Source organism: Panthera pardus, unplaced genomic scaffold (genome assembly GCF_024362965.1).
Source record: "Panthera pardus isolate Hobbes unplaced genomic scaffold, ASM2436296v1 HiC_scaffold_18, whole genome shotgun sequence".
Taxonomy (NCBI): domain Eukaryota; kingdom Metazoa; phylum Chordata; class Mammalia; order Carnivora; family Felidae; genus Panthera; species Panthera pardus.
In genome coordinates, this window is record NW_026526743.1 from 1,073,436 (window position 1) to 1,093,268 (window position 19,833).

At 57.3% G+C, this 19,833-nt stretch overlaps 1 protein-coding gene across 1 annotated transcript; it reads right to left on the minus strand.

Moving 5' to 3' along the window:
• Positions 1-2,981: 2,981 nt before the first annotated feature.
• EXOC3L2 (exocyst complex component 3 like 2) lies at positions 2,982-17,589 on the minus strand. Its single transcript, XM_053905471.1, has 8 exons — positions 17,505-17,589; positions 12,900-13,438; positions 9,386-10,019; positions 6,966-7,077; positions 5,647-5,748; positions 5,428-5,528; positions 5,081-5,191; positions 2,982-3,238 (listed from the first exon to the last, which is right to left on the minus strand). The coding sequence occupies exons 2-8, from the start codon at positions 13,420-13,422 to the stop codon at positions 3,010-3,012; spliced, it is 1,812 nt and encodes a 603-aa protein (XP_053761446.1). The 5' UTR covers positions 13,423-13,438; positions 17,505-17,589; the 3' UTR covers positions 2,982-3,009.
• Between the last annotated feature and the right edge of the window lie 2,244 nt (positions 17,590-19,833).

Below are 19,833 nucleotides of genomic sequence, written 5' to 3' on the forward strand. Positions count from 1 at the left end.
CTTCCTGGAGGAGGGGAGACCAGAGCTGGGGACAGAGGCTGGAGGTGAGGGGTGGGAGAGGGAGCGGCTCAATCGGCGGAGGAGCCAGTGTGAAGGCGGCTCAGATTTCAGACGGGCTTTGGGGTCAGTGGATCAGAAAGAAGGTGTTCCTGTGGCTGGCAAGCTCCATATACTTGAGGGGCCCAGCGCAGAATGAAAATGGAAGGCTCTCGTTCAAAATTATGAAGAACTTCAACACAGCAACATCAGAGCAGCAAACCAAGCTCGGGCTCTTCTAGGCAAGGGCGTCCTGTGTGACTGATGGGTTCCACAGACTCTTGAAGCTAGAACTCGTGACAGGGGGATGGGGGTGGGGGTGGGGCTGGAGCACACAGGGCTGTGAGGAGCCCCAGCTTCCTCCTGAGGGCACTGGGGAGCCATGGCAGGTTCTGAGCAGGAGAAGGAGCAGGTCAGGCTTGTGCATTACCGAGATCTTGATGGGAGGGGCAAGGCTGAAGCAGAAACGGGGTGGGGGGGGGGGGCTCAAAAGAGAAGAAAGAGGGAAAGAAGCGGATGAGAGGGGTGAGGAGGGGGAATGCAGGACCCAGATAGTAGGATTCGTACAATTTCGGGGGGGGGGGGAGGGGAGGGAGGCACCTGCAAGTGACCTAAGAGGTGGGACCAGCAGCAGGAAGGTCCCTGAAGTGGATGTGGGGGCGGGGAGGGGGAGACGCCGTGGGCTGGGTGGACCCTGGGGAGCGTGAGGTCCCCGGGGACATGGGGGGGTCAGTGTCCAGGGGGCCTGAACTGAAGTAGGTCCTATCCCACTCTGCCCCACACCTACTGCGAACAGTAGCCTGGCCGCGTGAACCTCCAGGAGTGGGGCCTTGTGTTGAAAAGCAGGTGTGAATTAGATGAGCTGACGCTCTTGGTTCAGGGCCTGTCACTGTTGCCATGAACCCTGTATGTGTTTTTAATTTTTTAATGTTTATTTATTTTTGAGACTGAGGGAGACAGAGCATGGACAGGGGAGGGGCAGAGAGAGAGAGGGAGACACAGAATCCAAAGCAGGCCCCGGGCTCCAAGCTGTCAGCAAAGAGCCCGACGCGGGGCTCGAACTCACGGACCGTGAGATCGTGACCTGAGCCACAGTCGAATGCTTGACGGACTGAGCCACCCGGGCGCCCCTATGAACCCTGTATTTTTACCGAGATATCAGCCAGTGCCCGTGGGGCTGGGACCCAGCTAAGCACCGTACGGCCACAATCTTATTGCCTCCTTCCGGCCACCAGCCACCTGTGCCCATTTTCAGGATGAGCGAACAGAAACCCCAAGAGGGCAAGCAACTGGCCCAAGGTCCCCCTCCTCAGAAGCAGTGCAGCCACTGCTGGAACAAAGACTGTACCCCTTCCCAGCACCCCCATAAGGCCCCCACTCGCTCACGTTCATGCACACACTTGTCCGTCTAGTCATTTAACAAACACCCCCCCCCCGCCCCCTTCCTGTGGCTCAGCTGGGTCGCTGGGGACACGTGGAGGAGGCTCGGGGACACGCGGGTGCAGAATGAGACAAACAAAACTCTTGAGGATTTGATCATCGCGAGCAGGTCAGGGGAATCATAATGCCGATCTGATATTTGGCGATTTTAAGGAATTATCGTTCCCTTGGTTGGGTATGAAAACGGCACCGTGGTTATGTTTGTTTAAGAAGGATTTCTTATCTTTGGAGATGCGGGCTGCAATGTTGATGGGTGATGACAGGATGTGGCGGGGGTGGGGGGGGGGTTGTGGAGAAAGGCGACACAAGATTGGCCTGGAGCTGATACTTGCTGGAGGTCATTCTGTCATTCTGCCTACTTTTTGTGTATGTTTGAAATTTTCCATAATCAAAAGTTATTTTAGAAACATTCCGACAAATCCTGCCCTGGAGAAGCTCACATTCCGGGGGGGGGGGGAGGAGCTGGATTGGGGAGAGGGAAAAAAAAACAAAAAACAAAGGCGGTAACAGAGCAGGTGGCCCTAAGTGCTTGGTTGGAGGGAAACTCAGCAGGGAGTGGGGAAGGGAGTCTCCTCTCGGGGCTTCTATTTTATTATTTTTTAAATATTTATTTATTTTTGAGAGACAGAGAATATGAGCAGGGGAGAGGCAGAGAGAGAGGGAGACACAGAATCTGAAGCAGGCTCCAGGCTCCGAGCTGTCAGCACAGAGCCCGAGGCGGGACTCGAACTCGTGAACCACGAGATCATGACCTGAGCTGAAGTGGGAGGTTTAACTGACTAAGCCCCCCCCCAGGCACCTCCGGGGCTTCTGTTTTAAATAGGGCAGTCGGAGGAGGTCTCACTGAGAAGGTGACATGTGGATCAAGACTTGAAAGAAGTGAGGGAGGGGGCAATGGGGCTACTGGGGAGGAGAGCGGTCCAAACAGAGCAAACAGCAAGTGCAAAGGTCCTGAGGCTGGACTATGTCTTGTTAGGGAATAGCAAGGGGGCTGGTATGGCCAGAGTGGAGTAAGTGAGGAGGACAGTGGGAGAAGGGGAGGTCAGAGAGGGAGAGGAAAGGGTCAGACCATCCAGGGCCTTGGGGGCCACAGCCAGGACTTTGGCTCTTGCCCTGAATGAGCTGCGAGCCATGGAGGGTTCTGAGCAGAGGAGGGAGATGATCGGATGTACGACATAGATTGAGCGTGCACTATAACCAGGGATACACACACCTCTGTCTCATTCCCAGGTACTCCCACCACCCTCCCCACATACTCTCACCCACTTCTGACCCCAGCCCCTTCTGGGCGCGCACAGGAGCCCAGGGGTAACCTGGGCTCCAGGGTCTAGGAGAGGCCGGGCAGGGATCTGGGGGGCCTCAGTGGGGAGGGGCTCCACCTGATCCCCAAGACCCCTTCTGCTGGTGGCTCTCCATCCTTCCCTTGACTGTATTCTCCCCTCTCTTCCTTCCTCCACCCCCCTTTTGCCCCCCCTACAAATGGCCCAAACAGGCCATCACCCCCCCGCCCCCGCGTGCTTCCCAAACACCGAGTCATGGGCTTAAAGGAACTGTAGGTTGCGGGGGGGGGGGGGGGTGCTCCCCTCTCCTGGCACAGGCCCTACCCCAGCCCCCTGCCTCACTCACCTGCAGCTCTTGGAAAAGCAGGTCAGCCAGGACACGGTGGCAGAGGCGGGTCACGCGGTCCAGAGCGCTGGCTGCGGCTTCCCGGGCCGGCTCGCTCTCGGGGGGTCCCACCCGCGCCAGGCGCTCTGCCAGAGCCCTGTGTGGATCAGAGGAGCCAAAAGTCAAGGAGCCCCAATATTCAGCTCAACTGCTTGGACCCCTCTGCCTTCTCAGATGGACTCTGTTTTGTGAGCACCGAGGTGACAGGTCCGATGGGGAGCTGGGGAGAGTCAGGGGCTCTGGGGGGTGACAAATATCAGGGGATGTCTGGGAGGCTGGGGGGGGGGGTGTGTGTGGAAGCTCCGTGGAACGTGATTCTAAACATCTAGAATTCTAAGATTCTACCCTTCTCATTTTCTCTCATTGCAACCATGATCCCTCCGTCATTAAAAGGGCAGTAACCCGGTCTGAGAGCAATGTGGCATTTTCTGGCCAAATCCCAGCGGGCCCCCTTCTGGGACTGTGTCCCTCAGAGTCCCCACGTCTGTGGGAATTGACAGGCGTGCCACGTTTTTTCTCTGCGACAGGGTGGAGCCAACTCTCCATTCACTGGGGACAGATTAAATAAATGATCGAACATGCAAAACGTGGAATGCAGTTCACGTGTTGCAAAGGAAAAGTGGTAACTCCAAAAGCTCACAGAAAGATCTCCAAGCTGTTAAGGGGGAAAGGCACAGAAGCGTGTTCAATATTCTACCATTTGCATATTTTTCTTTTTAAGGAAAAGGAATAAGGGGGGGCCTGGCTGGCTCAGTCGGTAGAGCATGAGGCTCTTGATCCTAGGGTTGTGAGTTCGAGCCCCACATTGGGTGTAGACATTACTTGAAAATAAAAGCTTTAGGGGCACCTGGGTGGCTCAGTTGGTTAAGCATCTAACTTCCACTCAGGTCGTGAGCTTATGGTTTGTGAGTTAGTTCGAGCCCCACATCAGGCTCTGTGCCGACAGCTCAGAGCCTGGAGTCTGCTTCTGATTCTGTGTCTCCCTCCCTCTCTGCCCTTCCCCACTCACACTCTGTCTCTCTCTGTCTCTCTCCAGAATAAATAAACATTAAAAAAAAATGAAAAAAAAAAGAATAAAAGCTTAAAAAAAAAAAAAAAGAGGGGCGCCTGGGTGGCTCAGTTGGTTAAGCATCCGATTTCGGCTCAGGTCATGATCTCATGGTTTGTGAGTTCGAGCCCCGCATTGGGCTCTGTGCTGGCAGCTCGGAGCCTGGAGCCTGCTTCGGATTCTGTGTCTCCCTCACTCTCTCTGCCCCTCCCCTGCTCACTCTCTGTCTCAAAAATAAATAGACATGAAAAAAATGTTCTTAAAGGAAAAGGAATAATATGTATTCACATTAGTGAAATATATTTACTTGTATATGAAATATATATATGAAATATGTGTATGGATATGCACAAAATATGCATATGCATGTGTATATATATGCATGAAGTATGCAAATGCACACATACCCTTATTTACACATATTTACTAGTGAATGTGCTGTAAAGATACAACAGACTCTAGCAGTAAGGAAGGTGGGGGGCGTATAGGCGTGAGGCTTTTCACGGTGTGCCTGAGTGTGCCTTGAATTATGAAGCATGTAAATACGTCACCGATTTTGAAAATGCATTGAAAATACATTAATAAAAAAGGGAAAATACGATAAAAAACAAAAAAAAAAAGATCTGTAATTCTTAGAGTGTTTGAGTCTTTCTTCTAGGTGCGTGTTAATTACAGCACCCCAATATTCTCATTTCTCCATAATTCTAGTGCTCTGTGATGCTAAGATTCTTTCTAGGACCCCCCCCCCCCTCGGCAAGGTTTGATGTTTCTAAGGCCCCCACGTGCCCGTGTCTCTGGGCCAGCTCTGTGATCCCCACCCAGGGCCCCGGGCACCCCAGTTCAGCTTGTCCCCGGGACTGATCCTCTCCCCCACACACTGGGTGCTCTCACCTCAAGGGGGGCCCGCAGTTGACCAGGGAGATGGTCCTACTGATGTACCTGTCGGGTAGCAACTCCCGAACTCCTGGATTCTCGTGGAATCGCTCCACCCGCTGCTGGAAGCTAGTGGGGGAGGAGGGGGGGGGGGGGGAGAAAGGGATGACACGTGACAGACGGAGCACCCAGCCTGAGGAGGGTCCCCTTGCTGGACACGCAGCCCAACAAAGCCCGTGACCCTCACTGAAGCGCCCCTGCCCATCCTTACTGGATTGCCTTTTATCTCTCCTCTCTCTGCTGGATCGCGGCTACCGATGCCTCCCTCCCGCCCTGCACCCCTGCCCCGCCCCAGCCCTCCATACCTCTGCAGGAATTCTGCCAGCCCCCCCAGGCAGCAGTGGGCCATCCGCTCCCCAAACTCTTGGCTGATGCGGGGTGCTCGTTCCGTATGTTCTTCCAGCAACTACACGGTCCCCGGGAAAGGAGAAGGGGTGAGGAGGGGGGAGGTCTTACCTTCCCGCCCCCGGGGGGGGGGGGGCCCGCTGGAGAACGGATTCTCCTTCCTCTTCCCCACCCCCTACCTCACACACATCCTGCGCCAGGCTGCTGGGCTGCTCCTCCGTGCTCCCCCAGTGCTCCTCGTTCTCCTGTAGGACCCGAAGCAGGGCTGCCCGAGTCTGAGCCTGGAGCGGGGAGGTTGCAGGGGGGAAATGCAGGAGTCAGGAGGTGCCTGGAAGCCTGTCCCTCCTTTTCTCCCCTCCATGGCTCCCACCTCTTAGCCCCAGGCCGATCTGGGTCCCACCCCTGAGCTTGTCAAGGTTACTCCAAGGAGGGAGGCTGGACCACAAAACCTCCCCAGCCCCTTGCGTCCTTATGATTTGGAGCTTCATATTAAGAGGCTATAGTTTTAAGTTTCATCCATCTGACAGCCAGGGAGTTTGAGGGTCTATTCTGTCATTATTTGACGGTCCTAAGACTCTGGTCCCCAGGTTCTGCAAAAACAATTTGTTCGAGGGGCACCCGGGTGGCTCAGTCGGTGAAGCATCCGACTTCGGCTCAGGTCATGATCCCACCGGTTTCATGGGTTCGAGCCCCGCGTCGGGCTCTGTGCGGACAGCTCCGAGCCTGGAGCCTGCTTTGGATTCTGTGTCTCTCTCTCTCTCTCTCTCTCTGCCTCTCCCCTGCTCAGCTCTCTCTCTCTCTCTCTCTCTCTCAAAAATAAATAAATAAAAATTAAAAAAAAAATTTTGTTCAAGAGAGTCAGATTCTGTGATTCAAGAATTCCAAGGGTCTGGGATTCTGAGGTTGACACATGTCTGATTCCCTGGTCCAGTGTTCCCTTCAGTGACTCTAAGAACCTAGGTATGTTCCAGCCTAAGACTCTAGGCTCTCAAGTTACTACGATTCTGACCTCCGTGGCCGAGGCAGGACTGGCATTCCGGTGGGAGACAGCCCCCGTGGCCAGGCTGGGTGTTTATGGCCCCACCGCTCTCCTCACTGGTGCCTACGCCCGGCCAGTTATTACCCAGGTTTAGCCATCGGCCCCCCCCTTTGTATGTACAGACTGCTTTCATGCCCTCCTTCTGTGAGTCTTTGGGACCGCGGGCTGAGCTTCTGTGACTGACTCTGCTCTGGGATTCGAAGTATCGGAATGTCTGGAAACTTTGCTGATCGGCTCTGTGCCCCCTGGGTGCTTGGGTGACCCCACGGAACATAAGGCAGAAGTGATCAGCGTGGGCTTACACTTCTGTGTCTTTCGGACAGAACTCAGAAATCCACAAAGGGAACAGGGAAATGGACGTAGCGAAAGGGGGAGAGGAGAGACCCCCCAGCCCCCCCCCCCCCTCCAAGCGACCCCTCCCTCCCTGCAGAGCGCCTCTGGCTCCCGAGTCCCCGGTACCTTAACGTCTGTGACACATTCATCCTCCAAGCCCCGCAGGGTGCCAGGAGACAGAAGGGGCCCCAGCTCCCCATTCTCCAGGGCCACCAGGTCCACCAGCCCTAGGACCTCTCTGGGAGTGGGAGGTAAGAGACAGAGGGGTCTGTGAGAGGGGGGGTCTGGGCAACGGAACCCCTCCCCACCCCCCCACCCCTTCACACCCAGTGTGTTTGTGACCCTGGGCCACTCCCTTCCTCTCTAGGGGCCAGCTTTGCTCATCCCTCAAAGAAGTCTCTGGAATTGTTGCTTCCCTGGCCCCAGCTGTCTGAGTCAGCTCCCTGATGAATGGTGTCCGGGCAAGACTTGGAGGGATCAAGTCCAGGCTTGACGGGCTGGCACGCAGAGTCCTCGGCCGTGACCAGCTTCTGCCTCCGCTCCTTGTCCCCATCACGACACCCGCCTTCGAGGCCTCCCCAGTCCAGCCCTCGCTCCCGGGCCCTACACTCTTACACACCTGGTCTGTGCCATACCACCAGACCCCTTATGCCTCCTCCACGACCCACACGCACCCCAGGCTTTTGCTCTTGGCGTTTTCTCAGCCAGAAGTACCATCTTCCTACAAAGCAACTTAACTCCCGCCCAGGAAGCTTTCCGGACTCCCCGTCCTGCCTCCGTCTCCCATGGGAGATGTGACCGTGTCCTTCATACAGAGTCCCAGATGGGATCTGGGGAGTCGATGTCAGTACCTGTCACCTTCCCCTTCTTCTGGTGGCAGCATGAGGGTTTTATTTGAGGGACCACCCACCCTCCTCACTCGCCAGCCTGTGGTTTGGGTGTGGCCAGGTCCCTTGTCCCTGGAACCAGTAGGTGACCCAGTCATGGCAAATCATATTCCATCCCCTGGCCACCAGACTGGGTATGTTTTAGGATCCAAACACTTGACAGGAAATTTTAGGAGCGGGCGAGTCCCTGGCGCTGAGGTTCTAAATGCCAAGGTTCTAGAATTCAAGGGATCAAGAGATTACAGTCCTAACCCTGGAGGGATCCACAGTGGGTCCACATCCGGAGTGGATGCGGCTAAAGTTTAGGATTTGAAGTCTCATTGCTGCTAAGGCTCTAGGATTGAAAGTGTAGCGGCACCTGGGTGGCTCAGTCAGTTGAGCATCTGACTTGGGCTCATGTCATGATCTCGCGGTTGGTGAGTTCGAGCCCCGCATGGGGCTCTGCGCTGACAGCTCAGAGCTGGAGCCTGCTTCGGATTCTGTGTCTCCCTCTCTCTGCCCTTCCCCTACTCTTCTCTCTCTTTCTCTCTCAAAAATAAATAAACATTAAAAAAGTTTTTAAGAAAGCGTCCGTGCTAAAGTTCTAAGATCGGAAAAATCAACAGGGCTAATGCCCTAGGATCGAAAGAGAGAGCAGTAAGGGTTCTAGAATTCGAAGGGTCAGCGATGCTAAGATTTTAGGCACGTTGGTGCTAAGGTCCTCGTATTTAAGAACCAGTGGTGTTAAGGTTGCAGGATTGGGGGGGGGGGGGGGAGCGGTCAATGCTACAAAGGTTCTAGATGAAAATGAGCAACAGTGTTAAATTCTAGGACCAGAAGGGTGAACAACACTGAGATTCTAATAGTGTGTCATTGATGCAAAGGTTCTAGGCCTGGAGGGGTCCACCGCACCCCGGGCTTCTAGGACTGAAGTGGTCAGCGTGGGCACCTGGCTGGCTTAGTCTGTGGAGCATGCAGTCTTGATCTCGGGGTCGTGGGTTCAAGCCCCACACCGGGTATAGAGATTACTTTTTTTTTTAAAAAAATGGAGTCTTTAAAAGGAAGGACGAAAGGGTGGCGGGGAAAAAGAAATGGTCGGTGTTGCTGAGATTTCAGAACCGGGCGGGCCAATGGTGCCCATAGGTTCTAAGTCTGGAAGAGCGGGGGGTGTGAAAGTTCTACAACCGCAGGGATCGGTGTGATCCGTGTTGCTAAGATTCGGAGAGTTTAACCGTCAACGATGCGATGGAAGGGTCGACGGTGCTAAGATTTTTAAGAATGGCAAGATAACGCCGCTAAGCTTCCGGGACCAGAGGGGGGCAGCGAGGCTCAGATTCCAGGACGGGCAGGGTGGTGAGCGGTGCCACGCTCCCCAGGGTGGAGGGGTCAGCTGGGGGTCCTGACCCGTCACAACCGGAAGGGCCCGTGTCGCTCGGGTTCTAGCGCGGGACGAGTGGATCGCGCTCAGACGCTCGGATCGTAAGGGTCCCCGGGGGGGGGGGTGGGGGGTGAGGGCTGGCAGGGTCGAGGGTTCTCGGAGGCGACGATTGAAGAGTGGGCCGTTCCAAGCTCTTTAGGATCTGGCGAGGCCGGGGCCGGGGGAGCGTGTGTCGGACGGGGGGGGGGGGGGGGCAGCGGGGGCGGGATCTGCGCGCCCCGGGGGCAGCCGCCCCGCCTCACCTGGGGTACACCTGGTTGTGCCAGTGCAGCAGGGCGTAGCGGTCGGCCAGCGGCAGCCTCCGGCGGGCGGCGGCCCCGAGCCAGTCGGCGAGCGCGCCGTGGTAGCCGCGCAGGTAGACGCCGAAGGCGCCCAGGCCGGCGGGGTAGGCGGGCGCCAGGCGGCCCCGCACCACGCCCATATCCTCCAGCAGCCGCGCCCGCAGCGCCTCCAGCTGCCCCGCCAGGCCCCCGGGCGCCCCGGGCGCCGCCGCCTCCAGGCGCTCCCGCGCCGCGCGCGCCACCGCCTCGGCCCAGCGGGCGCGCAGCTGGCGGGCGGCCCCGGGCCCCCGGCGCCCGTCGGCCGCCTCCTCCTGCACCAGCACCTGGCCCAGCTGCGCCACGGCGCCCGCCCCGGCGCCCGCGCCCGGCCCGGGGCCCGCCAGCGTCTCGCGCACCAGCGCCCACAGCTCGCGCTGCAGGGCCTCGTACAGCAGCGCCACGTCCCGCGCCCGGCGGCCGCCGGCCGCGCCCTCGGCCCCGGGCGGCCCGGGCGCGCCGCCCCCCGACGACGCCAGCTCCTCGGCCTCCAGCTCCAAGATGTGCTCGTCGGCTCGCGCGAGCTCGCGCTGCTGGATCAGGCTCAGGATCTCCAGCACTGTGGGGGCAGAGCGGGAGGTCAGGGGGAGGAGGGCGCGGGGCGGGCGGAGAGGGGGAGGCGAGGGGCCGAGAAAGGAGCCCGGGACGTTCCGGGAGAAGAGGGGTGGGTGAGAGAAGGTTTGTCGGGCGAGGGGTGGGGGGGGGGGGGGCAGGGTGAGGGAGGGAAGGGGAGGGGCGGAGGAGGGAGAGAAGTCAGGGGAAGGGGGGGAAGGGGGCGAGGCAGAGGGGAGAGGGGCGGGGGACGGCACAGGGTATGGGAGAGTGGGTGAGGATAGGGGGAAGGGCCCAGGATATTTGAGGGGCGAGGACAGGGAAAGCGCCTCAGATCCAGAGAAAGGGATCCAGAGAATGAGAGGGCTGGAGGGAGGCCAGTCTGAGCCAGGTAGGGGGAGCCGGTGGAGAAGCAATGGATCAAGGGGCAGGGTGGAGGCCGGGAGGTGGGGAGAGGAGAGCAAGACCAGAGAGGGTCTTGGGGGGGGGGTGGCTGTGGGGGTGATCTGGCACTGTGCGTTCCGACTCCCCCAAGAGACACCCCCATGGGGTTGGGAGGCCTTCCGTGAAGGCCAAGGGAGGGTCCTGGTGGCCCAGGGTTACCCCGACACCTCCACCCCCCTCCACTTCCTCCCTGGCAGAGAAACTTGTTTCCTGGCCAGCGCTATTTCTGCCCATCCGTTTCCAGAAGGCGGGGGCTCCAGTCACCCCCTCCTCGCCTCCCTGAAGTGCCCTCCCAGTCCCCTGGGAGCCGGGGCTGAAATAGCTTCTGGCCAGGATGTGGGGCGAAGTGAGGGCTCTCCTGAGGTCCCCGGGGGCTGAGGCAGCATGCGTTGGGGGGTGGGGGGGTCTGGGAGTGAGGAGGGGGGGTGTATGAAGGTGGAGGGAGCCAGCCCCAGGGATCTGAACCCGAGTCTCAGAGATGGGACTGAGATAAGGGATGAGGGGGAAGTTGGGGTGCAATCTCTAGAGGGGACAGGAAAGGAGCTGAGTTTGACATCTGGGGCCTGGGACGGTGACTGGGGGCGGAGATGAATTGAAGCGACGGCTGAGGATGGAAAGAAGGGTTTGGATGTGAGTTTGAAGATGAAAACCGCACCTGAGTTGGGGCCGGGAATGTGGGTGGAGGTTGGGAAGGGGGGGGGGTTCAGGGTCAAGGTGGATTAAGGGTCAGGGATTAAGAATGAAGGGAGAGGGGTTCCCCGGGTGGCTTAGTCAGTTAAGCTTCTGACTCTTGATCTCGGCTCAGGTCGTGGTCTCACGGTTCATGAGTTTGAGCCCTGCCTCTGGCTTTGTGCTGACAGGCTGGAGCCTGCTTGGGGTTCTCTCTCTGCCTCTCCCCCTGCCCCCCCCCCCCAATGTCACTTGCATGCTCTCTCTCAAGACAAACAAACAAAAAATAAACGTTAAAAAAAAATGAGGGGCCCCTGAGTGGCTCAGTCGGTTGAGTGTCCAACTTCAGCTCAGGTCATGATCTCACGTTTCGTAGGTTCGAGCCCCCGCGTGGGGCTCCGTGCTGACAGCTCAGAGCCTGGAGCCTGCTTCGGATTCTCTGTCTCCTTCTCTCAATGCCCCTCCCCCGCTTGTGGCTCTGTCTCTCTCTGTCTCTCAAAAATAAATAAATAAATGTAAAAAAAATTTTTTTTAATGGAAAAAAAAAAAAGAATGACGGGGGAGAGACTAGCTTGCTGTTGGGGTTGAAGGTGGGTGCTGAGATGGGCCTGGGTCGGGGGGTTGGGCGTGAAGCTAAATTGGGGACGGGGCTGCCACCTGCATGCGGGAGGGCACTGGCTGGCCCCCCGGGGTGTTGACGGTTCTTGGGCACAGAGATGAGGTTAAAGGTGGTGTTTGGACAAAGGGATAAGTGGGGTTGGAATAAGGATGGAGTAGAAACTCAAAAAGGCATTGAAGAGAAGACACTGGGGCTTGGGGTAGTTTGGGGCTGAGGATAGAGACGGGGTGGGGGTATGAGCTGAGTTGTGCCCCCCCCCACCCACCATCACCAAGAAAAAACACGCGTGAAGTCCTAAGCCCCCGGGACCTCAGAATGGGACCATCTCTGGAGACAGAGATGAGCAGAGAGGTGAGCAAGTTAAAACGAGGTCGTAGGATGGGCTCTGATACGGCGTGGCTGGTGTTCTTACACAAAGGGGAGATCTGGACACAGAGACAGACATGCACCGCGAGAAGATGGCCAGCCAAGCACCAGGCACAGAAGAGTCGAGGAGGGAGTCCCCTATGCGTGTCTGAAAGGGCATGGATCCAGAACCGAGAGAAGAGATTTCTATAGTTGAAGCCACCCGGTTTGTGGGGTTGTGGGACAAGGTTACAGCAGCCTGGAGAAAGTGAGACGGGCAGTGGGGGACGCAGTGGGGAGACGCAGGTGGGAGGTAGGCGCTGGGCGTGGCGGAGGTTCGAGGTGCGGCTTGGACGCGTGAGGTACGGATGAGGTTGAAGCTGGGGGTTGGGAGATTGGGCTGGATTTGGGTTTGGGGTTCAGAGTGGGGTGGAAAAGGAGAGGAGGTTGGGGGTGAAGGAGGAGGTTGGGGTGCAGTCTGGGGCCAGGGTTGGGGCTGGCGATGGGAAGGGGGTGGGGTACAGAGGTTGGGGAGAGGCATAAGGTCAAGGTTGGATGTGGCTACATGGAAAGGAGTGGAAAGGAGATGGGATGGAGGCTGAACTTGAAGGGAGGGAGGGAAGGAGGGTTGAAATTGGGGGTGCAGAAGGGATTAGAGGAGACGAGACCAAAGTTCATGATCCTTATCATAGGACATGGGGGCGAGGTTGAGGCCGGCAGGTGGCGGGTGGGAGGGATCCGGGGTGGAGGGCTTGGTGATAGAAATCAAGATTTTGGGGGGAGGGGGCTGGGCGGGGGCTCCCGACTCACCTGACAGAGGCTCCTTCATCTTTGGGGGCTCGGGGACCTTGGGCGGGGGCTCGGGAGCTGCCTCGCCTGCGGGCACCACCCTCTCAGCCAGTGACGCGCGGCGGGGCTTGGGCCCGCGTCCCAGTCTCAGGAAGGCCAGTCTCCGGGCGGCCTCCCCAGCCACCTCCTCGTCGCCCTGGGCTCGGGTCCCCTGAAGCCTGGCCAGGAGGCCAAAATCTGCTGAGCTCCTGCGTATCCCTGGTGTCAGCACTCGGCCCAGGAAAGAACGGGACTGCCCATCTCCGGGGCTGCCTGCCCGCCGGCCGGGGGTCCAGCCCAGCCGGAAGGGGGCCAGGCCGGCCAGCTTCTCCAAGGTGGCACGGCGGCGACACGATGTTCCGTTGGGCAGGCTCCCCAGCTCCCCAACCTCGTCTTCTTCCAGTCCCGGAACTTCCTCAAAGGGGTTCCGAGAGGACCTCAGAGGCAGCGTCCCCGCCCGGGGCACCTTAGGGTCGGCCACCCCTAGACTCTTCAGGATGGGCATCTTGACGGGCAGGGACCTGGGAAAAACATAAGAGGTGTTGATAATTAACGCCTCTGGGTCCCCAGCAACGCAGGGCCTGCGTGCCAGGCACTGGTCTGAGCAGTCACTAATCCCATGAGGCTAGTGCTATTACTATATGCCCACGTGGCAGATGAGGAAACTGAGGCTCAGAGGAGCAAAGGTGCTTACCGAAGGCCCCACGGTGACTCAGGGACAAAGCCAGCATTCGCGCCCAGACCTGTCTGATTACCCTGACCGTTGGCATTCAGACCCTTTCCCTGCCTGACTTCCTGTCTGGGTGCTCATCACCTCGGTGGACCCTCCCACTCTAAGAGGAAACAGGCTCAGAGAGGGGAAGGGTCCGTCCCAAGGCGGCACAGCCAGCGAAGAGGAAAGACTGCATGGGGACTCGGGCCCCACCGTCTACCCGGACATCCAGTCACACACATGGGCACCTGCCTCGTCTCTCCCCTGTCCAGCCAGCACACCTGTCACCTCTAACCCGCCTTCTTCTTTCCCTTAGCAAAGCCTTACTGGGAAATGTCCAGAGCAGGCAAATCCAGAGAGACAGAAGGGAAGTGAGTGGTGGCCGGGACTGGGAGACGGGGGTGGGTCTTAATGGGTGTGGCTGCTTAATGGGTACAGGTTTCCCTTTTGGGACATGAAAATGTTCTGGAACTACATAATGTGGATGGTTAACAGCACTGTGAATGTACTAGAATACTAGAATGCCACTGAATAGTACGCTTTAAAGTCAAATTTTTAAATAAACTTATTTACTTACTTTGAGAGAGAGAGCAGGGGAGGGGCAGAGAGAGGGGGAACGAGACAGAATCCCAAGCAGGCTCCGTGCTGCCAGCGCAGAGCCTGAGGCGGGGCTCGACCTCACGAATCGTGAGACCATGACCTGAGCCGAAACTGAGAGTCAGACACTTAACTGACTGAGCCACCCAGGGGCCCCAAGATTTTATTTTTAAGTAATCTCTACACCCAACGTGGGGCTCGAACTTACAGCCCCGAGATCAAGAGTCACACGCTCTACAGACTGAGCCAGCCAGGCGTCCCATAACTTGAACTTGATGGGGCACCTGGGTGGCTCAGTCGGTTGAGCATCCAACTCTTGACTTTGGCTGAGGTCATGATCCAGGGTCGCGGGATGGAGCCCTACGTTGGGCTCCACACTGAGCATGGATCCTGTTTAAGAGTCTCTTTCTCGATAAACATTTAAAAGATTCTCTCCCTCCCTCTCTCTCTCTCTCAAATAAAATAGAAGAAAATAAAGTGAATTTTATCCCACCTCCTAAGTCCCTCATCTCCTCCCTCTCCATGGCCCCTGCCCCAGTCCAGGCCCCTTCCCACTTCCCCCCTTTCTCCCTGGTCTCCAAGCTCTCGTCTTGGCCCCTCCAGCCCACCTTTGAGGATCTCGTTAAAGCACAAACTTGCCCTGCTCTTTCTCTTAACCTTGCATGGCTCCCCAGTACCCTTGGCGCGAAATCCAGCTGCCCTTGCCTGCCAGCTGTGCACCTCACCAGTGCTATCCCACATTCTCCCCCTCCAGGCTCCTCTGGGTGCTGGCGTTTGTTGATCTTTCTACCTGGACACCTGTTCTCCCTGCACCACTCAGGCTTTAGGATCCAGCCCCCAAGGCCCTCTCCTCCAGGAAGCCCTCTGTCATGCCTAGGCTGAGTCGAGTTTTCCCCCCTCAGGATTTTCCCCATCCCAGCCCTCCCCACTCTGAGTTGTCAGTGTCTGGGGATGAGTCTGTGTCCCCCGCCGGACTGTGAAGTCCCTAGAGGGACAGGGTCGGGCTGTCTCAGTCACCACTGTGTCCCCAACTCCCAGGGCAGGCGCTCAGGAAATGAATGGGTGCTAAACAGGAAACAAAGGAAGGAGGCAAGGACCTCATTCCTTGTGGGTGAGGAGTCAAGCTGGAGAGGTCAGTACAGAGCAAGCCGTGCAGGGCCTCGGAGAGGAGAGCCGTGAGGAGGGACTTGGGCTTTTTCCCGAGGACACTGGGGAACTGTGGAAGGGCGCTTTTTAAAATGATGAAATCGTTCAAAGATTCGGGAATTTGGAAAAATTTAGAAAACAAATAAACACCCCCTCTGCTTCCAATCCTAGCTGCGTCTAATGCAAACATTCTATTTTGTGGCTATTCTGTTTCTATGGCTCAGGTTTGGCTGTTGTTTGGGTGTTTGTTTGTTTGGGGTGGGGTTTTGTTTTTGTTTTTGTTTTTGTTTTTGTTTTTTTTTTTTTGGTCTTTTTTAGAATCGAGCATTACAAGATGCACTCCCTGCCCCCAGCTCTCCTCCCTTGCCCTCTTCCCAGGACAGTAGCATCCAGAATGCGTGTCTCCCCAGGCCAACCCGACTTTTACTCTTAAGTCTCCAGAGCCTTGCATCCAGAAACAATGTATCGTTTTATGGGGTTTCAGAACCGCTCTGTGAAGGCTCTCGTACTAAGTTCATCCAGCAACTTGCGCTTTGATGGTGGTGTTTGGACTCAATACATGGGAGAGGTATCCGTGCCTATCTCGGTGGCTCTAGTCGATTTAAGTGTCGCATTACTCTTCCGCTGTCTGGCTTTGGCAAAACTGTGTGAAACGTCAGGTGTTTCCCCACTCACCTCCTGCTAGACACATAGGTTGTTTTGAACTGGGACAGGTTCCGAGCAGTTGAGGGACAGGGTCGGGATTGGGCGGCCCCTTGGGGGTGCATAGAGCATCTGGAAGGAGGCTGATGCTCAAAGGGTCCTGAGCTGGCTGGGCCGTGGGTAAGAGCATCTTCCTTTCATGGGGGAGCCCCCCTGCTTCTTTCCTCCCTGACTTCAGCCTCTGGACCTCAGCTGTCGTTCCTCAAGCCTCTCTCCAGTCTCCATGGTCCCCTGTCCTCCAGAGAGGCAGTCACCATGGTAACCCTTGCCTGGAGCCCCCATGGCTGTGGGCAATCGATACGAGCCCCCCATGCACACACCCACAAGTCGTGCACGGATTTCTCTGTCTTTCATTTTCCCGACTGGCTTCTGTGTGTTTCATCCCACAAATGGCTTCACCGTGTCCCAGCCCTGTGTCCATCGTCCCCCCCCCCCCGAAACTCCACATCCCCCTTCTACTTCCCTGTAACAGAAGCCAACATGACCCAAACTGGATCTGCCACTCCCCCACTGGCTCCCACATCCATCCCCAAACTGGATCCCGATACCCCCCAAGCCATTTCCAACATCCTCAGACCCCGCTGCAACAGTTTCTCCAAAGTGGCCCCGCCGGCTTTCCCTTTCCAGGCTCCACCACCCTCCACCACCCGCCTCTGCAAACTGGCTCCTCCGACATCCTGCCCCCTCCAGCCCCCTCATCTGCCTCCCAGTGCCCGGGCCCCTGACTCACTTCCGAGGCATCCCTCAAGCCCCCAGCCTCCCGACTCCCACAGGATGTCTTGGCCACCAGCGCTTCCCTCTCTGGGCTCCGGCTCCTCCCCCTCCCCCCCCCCCCTTCTCCTCGCTGCCAGCCTTTCCCCAAAGCCCTAAACCCTCCACCGGCAGTTTGACCTGTTTGCAGAAGTCAGCACCTCCAGCCCCCAAGTCTGTATCTGAGAACAGTCCTTATAAATTGTGCGTCCATGCTGGACCCCAGCCACACAACCCCAATCCAGACCTCACCCCCAAACTATCCCATCATCAGCCCAGCCCGGTTCAAGCTCATGCACATCTTCACTCCGAACACCATCTCCAAGCCCCCCATCTCTTGGGGATGGAGAAAAGCATCCACCGCTTTCTCCCAACCTGAACTCCGAGGGCATCAGACCCTTTCTCTCCTTTCTCCCTTGGTGGTCCCAGCTCTCCTGGCTCCTTTGAAGCTTCTCTGGATCCCCAGGGTCCCCAGATTCTTCACGGCACCCCCCTGCGGTCCCCAGCTCCTCCTGCCCTGTGGCTGGCACCCTCCTGAGGCCAGGCCCCACATGCTGTCTTTGCCCCCAGCCTCTCCTGGCTTCAGGGCACATGTTCTCACCACCTCTGGTCCAGCCCGCGTCCAGGGGGGAGCCCAGGCCAGGGCGCAAGAATCCTGCCCCCTCCTCCAGCACACTCACCTCCTCGTCAGCAGGCGCCTTCGTCCCTCTGTCCCTGCTGCTGTCCTGCCCTGAGGACACTTCAGCCAGAACTGCTGAGAGCTTGGAACTGGGGGGGGGGGGGGGGTTAGAGGAGGTCAATTTCCTGTCAGGAAACCCCTCCCTCTCTGGGGCCAGGGGCGGGAAGGACTCTTTATCTGTCTGCCCTTTTAGGACAAGCTGGGGTTGGGCTGGGAAGGACAAGGCCACAGTCTGGCCCCCACCCTCACCCCCACCCGGAATTGCCCCCCCCCCCCGCCTGTTCTTCACGCCTTCCAAGGTGACAACACCATCCTGGGCACCCTGGGGAGACACCCAATGCTGGATGCGGGCCCAGAGCTCTCCTTCGGGTTCCTGGCTCTGGAATAAAGACAGGGAGGAAGGTTCTGCTGGCCCAGAAGCTGCGATCAGAGGCCTGAGGGCGTGGGTGGCACGGGGCAAGGCTTTGGAACTATAGTCCTCTCCCCTGTCCCCAGGTCCCTGTATGGCTCCCTCCTTCGACATCATCCTGGCCTCAGCTCCAGCCTCTGTCCCTCAAAGGAGACATTCCCTGAACAGCAGAAGCCCCTTCTCCCCCCCAGCCACTTCCTCTCTCCCCAGGGACTGGCTCTGATTCCTCAATTCCTTCGTATCACCTTCCTCAATTTGAACGATCAGATTTCTCTATCTCCCTTGTAGATTTCCTGACTCTCCCACTTGAACGTAAATCCAAAGCGGATTTTGCTTACCTCGTTCATCTTTATATCCCTAGATGTGCGTCTGGCACATAATAGTAAAGGTTTATTAACCGAATGCACACATGGGGATAGATCAGAGCTAAGGATTGGAAGTTGGGGACGCATATGGCAGGTGCAGTGGGGGGGGGGGCGCTGGGAATGGGTTGGGGGTTGGGTGGGGTTAGATGCAGGCTTTGGATTACTTGTAAGGCTGGGTTTCAGGTTCAGGTGCTCTTCTGGGCGCTCAGGCATAGTGTCGCAGGTGTTAGGCCTGGAACAAGGGATCACTTGCCTAGGCAAAGTTGGGGTTGGTGTGGGATTAGGGTCGGGGCTGGGTTCAGGGATCCCTGCTTCTCCCCCAGCCCCAGCAAGGGCTCTATAGACACCTATGCTGGAAGAAGTGGGTCAGGGGTTAAGATTCCAAGATCTGAAGGTCTCAGTTCAAGGACTGGATTTGCCAGACAATGGGCTCTGGGGAAGGAGCCAGGTTGAGTGGCCCAGATTGGGGGGATGGGGGGGGGGAGAGGCTTTGTCCTCACCAGGTCCGTGTGGACCCGTGGAAATCAGAAGGCAGCGACTAGATCTGGCTGGAACCAAATGACCTGTCGTGGGCGGTGACAGCTGTCAGATCCCCCCTCTTTTTTTAACTCAATATTTTATTGAGATATAATTCAGCAGCACCTGGGTGGCTCAGTCGGTTGAGGGTCCGACTCTTGATTTCAGCTCAGATCACGATCTCAGGGTTTGTGAGATTGAGCCCCGCGTTGGGCTCCTTGTTGTCAGCTGGGAACTTGCTTGGGATTCTCTCTCTCTCTCCCTCTTTCTCTGACCCTCCCCCACTCATGCGCGCGCGCGCGCGCACACACACACACACACACACACACTCTCAAAATAAACTTTAAAAAATTGTTTTAAAAAGAGGTACAATTCATATGCCATAAAATTCACCCTTTCAAAGTGCCCAATTCAATGCTCTCAGTGTATTCACAAGGATGCAGCAACTGTCACCCTATCTAATTCCAGAACATTTTCATCACCTCACAAAGAAACCCATAGCCCTTTAGCAGCCCCCCTTCCCCCATTCCCCTCTGCTCCCAGCCGCATGGGTTTCCCTATTCTGGACATTCCATATAAAAGGAATCACAGTAAGTGGTCCCTTGTGTCGGCCTACTTTCGCTAAGCATACTGTTTTTAAGGTTCATCATTTTGTAGCCTCCCCCCTTCATTTAGCCTCAGTCCCCTCATTTGGGAAATGGGGTGGGGACAGTACTGGGGTGAGGGGGGCGGAGCCAGGGTGAGGCCTGAGGTGTGGCGGGCAGGTGCGTGTAGGGAGGTGATCTGCTGCCCCCGCGTGGTGCATTGGAGAACTGCGGCTCTCCGCGCTAAGCCTAGGAAGGAGTGACTCAGCTCCCCCAACCCGTCCCCGAGACCCCACCCCTCACCCTGCAGAGCCCTTGGGATCTCAAAACTTCTGGAACACCATCCTGAACTCCTCCCTCTCTGCACCCCACCATTCCTGAGACTCCTTGGGCCCCATTTGCTGAGTAACAATGGTAATGTCACCCGCTTACGAAGTTCTAATATGTTCCCATGTG

Bases quoted from the DNA above. Each gene is read 5' to 3' on its own strand.
- EXOC3L2 (XM_053905471.1), bottom strand. From the start codon at position 13,422: ATGCCCATCCTGAAGAGTCTAGGGGTGGCCGACCCTAAGGTGCCCCGG. The intron at 7,078-9,385 runs GTGAGGCGGGGC...TCCCACTCCCAG, and splicing joins CACAACCAGGTGTACCCCAG to AGAGGTCCTAGGGCTGGTGG. The intron at 5,192-5,427 runs GTATGGAGGGCT...CTCCCCCACTAG, and splicing joins CTGGCAGAATTCCTGCAGAG to CTTCCAGCAGCGGGTGGAGC.